Source organism: Cicer arietinum, chromosome 3 (genome assembly GCF_000331145.2).
Source record: "Cicer arietinum cultivar CDC Frontier isolate Library 1 chromosome 3, Cicar.CDCFrontier_v2.0, whole genome shotgun sequence".
NCBI classification, from domain to species: Eukaryota; Viridiplantae; Streptophyta; class Magnoliopsida; order Fabales; family Fabaceae; genus Cicer; species Cicer arietinum.
Genome location: NC_021162.2, coordinates 61,335,029 through 61,342,176, shown reverse-complemented (window position 1 = coordinate 61,342,176; position 7,148 = coordinate 61,335,029). Strand labels below are relative to the sequence as shown.

The following is a 7,148-nucleotide window of genomic DNA, read 5'->3' as shown; positions in this document are numbered from 1 at the left end:
AAAGAGTGTATGACTATTTAGATGGGAGGAAGTTGCGTGGTGCTAATAGAATGAAGGACGCGAATCTTGAGTCTAATGCGGCCAAGAAAGTTAAGAATGGAGGACTTGTCGATATGCATATGGAGGAGTTGGATGGGAACAAAATATTGGCAGTGGATGTATCCAACACAGTAAACAAAATGCCCGGATTGTCAGATGGAAGCAAGAGGCATGATAGTGATGACAATGCTGACAGTGTTGATGATGTCTTGATATTGGATCCTTCTAGTGTTAATAGAGAGAACTTTGGTAGGAAGAGGAAGAGAGAGTCTATGTCAGAAGTGCTAAGTTGGGTTACTAGAACTGCAAAGAATCCTTGTGATCCTGTTGTAGGTTCAATACCTGAAAAGTCAAAGTGGAAGTCTTGCCGTAATGAAGAGATCTGGAAGAAGGTTTTGTTGTTTCGAGAATCAGTCTTTTTGAAAAAAGATTTTGGATCAAACTGTGAAAAGCTCAGTTGGCTGGTAATCTTAAAACAACTCTTCTATAATCAGTTTTCAATCTTAGCATATATTAGATTATCTCTTATGATTTATCTTCATAACTGTTGCTGATTATTATTGTTTGTTTTCTAATCTCCCTATTTATATAGGACTGAGTCTATGTCGTCTCCTTATAAATAGAGACTAGTGTTTAGTCTTTTATATTGTCGGTATCAAGTTATTATCAATAATGTCGAAGGTTCTTATTAATTTCTCATTTTTTTCTAAAATCCCACAACTTCAACACGATATATGAACTTAATTCAATCCTCTGTGACCTGCCCCATCACTATTCTGCTGCTGAGTTTCCAAAAGTTTGGGAATGTAATAATTGTTGTATTCAAACGGCTTCCTCTTTTCTGTCGTGATATCCTCCTTTTTCGGCTGCTTTCCTTGTTGTGTTTGCTGCCTTCGCCCAATTTCCCTAGTTGTTGTCACCCTGTCACTTTCAATGACCATTGCCGCCACTAGCCACCGTCCTCCTCCGTATCAGAGCACTTTTTGATGACGCATTTGGGCAAAACCTCCACCACTCGAATCACAATGAGCCGATCTTGAATGTCCCCAAACCTTCAGTTGAATGTCTTGTTCATGTGCCATCACATGCCTTTTCTATTACTGGTTATTTGAAATCCCAGTCTTTGCCTCTGTCGCATGTTGAGGCACGTCTGTCGACCCTTCTAACCATTTCTGCATGTCTCACCATTGATTCTATGGCCTTTACAAGGGTCTATCCATACATGTTTGTCTCAATTTAGTACTCCTTTTGTTGTTGTAACTTTGTCTTTTGTGTGTTTCTTGAAGCATTGAGTTTGTGTTGTTGTTAGTTGCTCCTTCTCGGTGCTTTCCAGATGCAGTTTCTTGTTTGCTTCTTCTTAGATGCTATAGCCTCATAGTGCATAGTATCTACAGATAAAATCCTCCGCATGCACAAGGGGGATAGTTTAATTGGATACTCGTAGATAAAATTACCGAAATGAGAGAGTTATGTATTAATATTTTGTTGTCAAAGTAAAAGAGTATAATGCATTGATATTTTGATGTCAATATTATTGTCTTGTCAAAAGAATAGGAAATAATTATACCCAGTTACAATTTCTTTTACAAAATGCATTTTTTAAACAATAAGGTACCCATGGATATATGTAGATACCGCAAAATCCTCCAAGTACCCGATTCAATGGATATCGGTGTGAATATAGGGTATACACAAATATCATTTGTTTCCCAATAGAGTGGAAAGGAGATGTTTACTATCCATGCTTGTGGATACTCATTGACATCCCTAGCCTTAACTTTCGTCTCAAATGCATTGGCCCTGTCTTATGTTGTATGGGACAAAGTGTTGGGCGGTAAAAAATCAACATGAGAATAAAATAAGTGTAGTAGAGATGAAGATGTTGCGTTGTGTGTTGGATAGAGTAGAAGAGATAAGATTATGAATGACAACATTAGAGAGAGTTGGAGTAGTGCCTATAGTAGAAAAGATGGTGAAAACTCGACTTATGTGGTTTGGCCATGTGGAGATGAGACCTTTAGATTTTGTAGTGAGGAGAGTAGATAAAGAGTAATCTAATTGCCTAAGGCAATGAGAGACCTAGGAAAATTATAAGAGAACCTATTAAGAAAAACTTGGGAGATTAATGAGTTGGATAGAGATATGCTCTATTATAGAACGTTATGACGAGTTGATCTATATAGCCGACCCTACTTAGTGGGATAAGACTTGGTTGTTGTTGTTGTAAATATCTTGAGGTCTTTGATACAATTAGTTTGAAGCTTCCAAATGCGGTTTTGAGAAAGCCAAACCTTGCTTTGTTCAGTGCTTGCCACAAATTTCTCGCAGGTTATCATATCAGCTATCAAGCTAAGCCATTTTTGTAGCAATTCTCTCTTATTTTACTGGCATCCTTGAGCTATCTTTCCGTCTATTATTGGCGGAGCAATACATTGTAACAATTAGTGTTTAGTATTTATTTCAAGTTACTATCAATAATATTGAAAGTTCTTGTTATTTTCTCTCCTCCTTTTATCTAAAAAATCCCACAATTTCAACACTTTTTCCGTCTGTTTTTTTTTCCTTGTTGAATGATGGTATTTAGCTTTGGTTGTTTTTTTTTGTTAGTAGGCTATTTTATATTTTATTTATTTATGGTGCACTTCCATAACTTAATCTTGTAATTAATATTTATTTCTTTTTCATATGTGATGCAATTCTATTTACTTCAACCCACATATATTTTTTAAGATTATGAGCGTGTCGATCAGCGGCACTAATGTCTGTCTGCTTTTGCTTTTCTTGATTAAGATAATAGAGGTTATAAAATTTTGTACAGTTGTTTAAAAAAATCAGTTATTTGATTAGTAAGAAAGAATAAAATAGTTTAAATAAAAGATAAAATTGGAACAAAAATGTTATAAAAAAATTGTTTAAATAAAGGATTAAATTGGAATAGAAAATTTTAGTAAAAAATTGGAATAGAAAAGCTACACCAAAACCATATATTCCCTTTATATATAACTTTATCTTGTGGCTCTAGTTTCATCAAAAGTTTAATGGGTCGTAATTTTTTTGTGCCAAATGTTATGCACAATACATTGTTGTGAAATGTTTAAAATTTGAATTGAATTTTCTTTTATTACAGACAACACTAAATTAGAATTATCATTAATATTCTATTTATGATGAGAATTCATTAAAATCTTGTTACACAATTCAAAATTTTAAAACTTTCACATTTGATTACTAATGATGAGAATTCATTAAATTCTTTTATTATTAATTTATTTTTTAGGATATAATTCATTAATTTCTTATTACATAATTCACAGTTTCTAATTTTAATTTTCTGGTTCAAAAAATTTATTTCAGTATGAAATTATTGCTAATTTAATATTAGATTCCATTGGTTGATTCAGAATTGTGTGCTATATCATCCATTAAATTATTTTGTCTATCACGTAGGTTTTAATATGAGCTAAAACAAATTACTAGAAGTTTGGCTCAAATCTGGTCTTTTATAATGTTTATTTACTGTCAATTTGTATATGTGTATGTTCGCATAGAAATAGTAATAATTAGAGACAATTTTGTATATTAAATAAAGTATGTAACACAGTTGCATTACAGGTGACAGGACAATATTCTCCAAATTTATTTTTCTGTCTTATCAAAGCATGGATAATATTAATGGATTTATGAATTAGCAGGAGGTTCACTTGTTATTCTTTATTGTATTACGGGTTTGTTTGGATTGACTTATTTGAGTTTATCTATTAACATCAGCATTTGTAAGATTGTTTGGGAGAGCTTACGAAACATGACATGTTCATAAATTGTTTTAAGCTCTTTTGGGTAGTTATGAAAACAGTTTAGCGCTTATATGAAAACAATTTAACTTTATTTTATCTTTTGTTATAGAAGTAACTTATACATAAGCACTTATATGAGAAATGCTTATGCTATAAGTGTTTAATTAAGTTGTTCATCCAAACACGAACTTCAGTGTCTAATATGTAGTTACCATTTATAGATAAGTTCTTGATTCTTGATAAAAGAATTTGATTTGTTATTTTATGATAGAGGTCTTTTCTAAGCTGGTTCTTGAGATAACTTGAATATTTGTCTAAATGTTTTTACTTATCATTGAAACTAAAATTGAAACTATCTTCTGCCATTTTTTAGGCTCAGAGGATGCATCCTGCCATGTATGATGATAATTTTGGGGCAACTTACAATCTTAGACAGAGAATCAAATGTGACAATGGACTTTTAGCTGGAAAATCTGCATCTAAGGGAATATTTTCACGTATGCAAAGAACACCAAGTCCGCATACCGACGACCGTGCCAAGAAAAAGTTACTTGACTCAAGTGCTCCAGAATCAAGTCTTGATACACCTGCCACAGTGAACATCCCTCTTGGACCAAATCATCAAGCTGAAGTGCCCAAATGGACCGGCACGACTCATGAAAGTGATTCTAAGTGGTTAGGAACCCAAATATGGCCACAAAAATCTGCAAAATCAAACCTCTTAGAAAGGGACCCTATCGGAAAAGGAGGGGAAGATTCATGTGGTTGCCATGTACAAGGTTCCGTTGAGTGTGTTAGATTTCACATTGCTGAGAAAAGGGCTAAAGTTAAGCTGGAATTAGGTGTAGCCTTTTACCAATGGAATTTAGATAAGGTAGGCGAAGATGTTAGGCGATGGTGGACCCTTCCAGAAGAGGAGAAGTTCAATGATATAGTGAAATCGAACCCTGCTTCGCTGGATAGATGTTTCTGGGACGATATTTTTAAAACATTTCCTAAGAAGAGTAGGGAAAATTTGGTCAGCTATTACTTTAATGTCTTTCTTTTGCAGCGCCGAGGATACCAGAATAGGCACACTCCAGATAACATTGATAGCGATGATGATGAATCGGAATTTACACCGTTGAGGGGTGTTTTTGGACATAAAAAAAATAAATCAAACATCACCTTATTATCCCCTAAGAAGCCACAGTCAAAGCCACATACAAAGGGAAGATAGCTTGTGAATGTTTGTCAAAACATGAGCTTCTGAGACTCAACATTTTGAAAATTTGTGTTTCTTCACTGCTGCAAGGACTAAAGATTGTTTTGGTGTAGGGTCAGTTGTGAGGTAAAAGATGTTGCCTTTGGTGGTGGAAGCAGCTAACTAGAAGTTAAAGTTGCTATTTTGTTAACATGCATTCAATTTTGAGACATGCAACATTGTCTGTTCACACTGATGCACTGCACATATTTTCACCAGGTTTTGACAAAGGTTACATGAAAGTTAAAACAACAGCATCAAGAAGATACGTCAAAACATTTTTTGTTGTAGACAATCATGAAACAAATGCATCAAAGTTTTAACTTAAATTTCAGCTGATCCTAGTTTCTCTATGGATGTTTCTTTCAATGCAATGTGGAAATTATTTTAGGCTCAGGTTAGGTATTAGCAAGTTTGTCAAGTGATTATACTTTCTACTTGGAACTAAGACATCATTTTGATCCTTTCTATAATTTACTTGGAACTAAGACAATTGAATTTGGTTTGTGTATTTGGCCTTTCTTGGATATTTTCTTGCAAGTGATTTTTATAGTGTGAATTTTCATGTAGCATTTATCTCCTTACATAGTAAACATCTAAGCCGACAATTCTTTTGGGAACCATTTCTTGCATCATTGTTTATTTGCTCTAGGCTATTGAGAGTTGGGAGAAGGAATAGAAGGATGGAAAGGAAATGGAGGAAGAAAGGGAATAGGAGGAAAAAGGAATGGAATGGAGGAGAATGTTTTGGGAGTCACAGTCAAATGGACATTCTCCTTTGTGAATAAATTAGCCACACATTTTGTTATAATAAGGTTGCTTGAGTAGTACAAAGTTACTATATTTTGATAATCAATACACTACCACTAGCAATTCAACCTTTATTTTTTGTAACTCAAAATCATTTTGGGCATCTACAATCAAACATGCCTTATCTAGCCAAGGTAGGAAGTTAGAGTCCTAAATTAACCTTCATCCTTGAATCTAGACACAACATTTGAAACTTTATTCTCGGAACCAGGTTTGTATCTATTATATATATTTAAAACAGACCCCGAATGCCACCTCACCGCCGAATGCCATCTCATTCTATTTCATCCACCTATACAAATATTTCCCACATCATCTAAAAAGTTGATGTGGACCTCTCATTTTTTCTCCCTTCTCAAACATACTCTCAATGCCTAATCTCCTTCAATCTTCCTCTCAATAATAATAATATTTTATAATAAATTTATAAATTATAAAATTATTTTACAATTATTTATAACAAATTTATAATTTATAAATTATTTTACAATTTGATAATAATTTATAATCTATATTATTATCAAATTATTTTATAAGTTATTTTATAATAAATTTATAAATTATTTTATAATATTATTAGTCATTTACCAATGGTAATAATTTATAATAAATTTATAAATTATAAAATTATTTTACAATTATTTATAATAAATTTATAATTTATATATTATTTTACAATTTGATAATAATTTATAATTTATATTATTATCAAATTATTTTATAAGCTATTTTATAAGTTATTTTATAAGTTATTTTATAAATTATTTTATAATATTATTAGTCATTTACCAATGGTAATAATTTATATTATTAGTAATTAAATTCAATAGAAAAAAACTATCTAATCACTCATAAATATCGACATAAATATCCTTCTTTCATTAACAATTATATTATTCCACTTATGGTGAGTAATGATTTTATACGTTAAAAATTCAATTACTCATTAATGTCAATCAATTTATAATTTCTTTCAATTTATGTCAATTCATTTTTTAGTAACATTTTATACAATAAAAATATATATTCTATTTACCAAAAAATACACAAATTTATAAAAAATAATCATAAAATAAGAATATATGAAAAATCATTAAAAAAGTTACTTCCAATTATTAAAATACAGAAATTTATTTATAACTTATAACAAATTTATAACAAATTATAAAATTATTTTACAATTATTTATAACAAATTTATAATTTATAAATTATTTTACAATTTGATAATAATTTATAATCTATATTATTATCAAATTATTT

The 7,148-nt window shown here is 31.3% G+C and overlaps 1 protein-coding gene across 1 annotated transcript in view; it reads left to right on the top strand.

The window, feature by feature from the left end:
- The window catches only part of LOC101513242 (AT-rich interactive domain-containing protein 1-like), a 6,325-nt gene extending 722 nt beyond the window's left edge, over window positions 1-5,603 (top strand). The window contains exons 2-3 of the mRNA XM_073366498.1: window positions 5-503; window positions 4,207-5,603. Of these exons, the coding sequence (XP_073222599.1) occupies window positions 5-503; window positions 4,207-5,052 (1,345 nt within the window). The 3' untranslated portion in view covers window positions 5,053-5,603. The remainder of the gene's footprint in view (window positions 1-4; window positions 504-4,206) is intronic.
- Window positions 5,604-7,148: the final 1,545 nt, after the last annotated feature.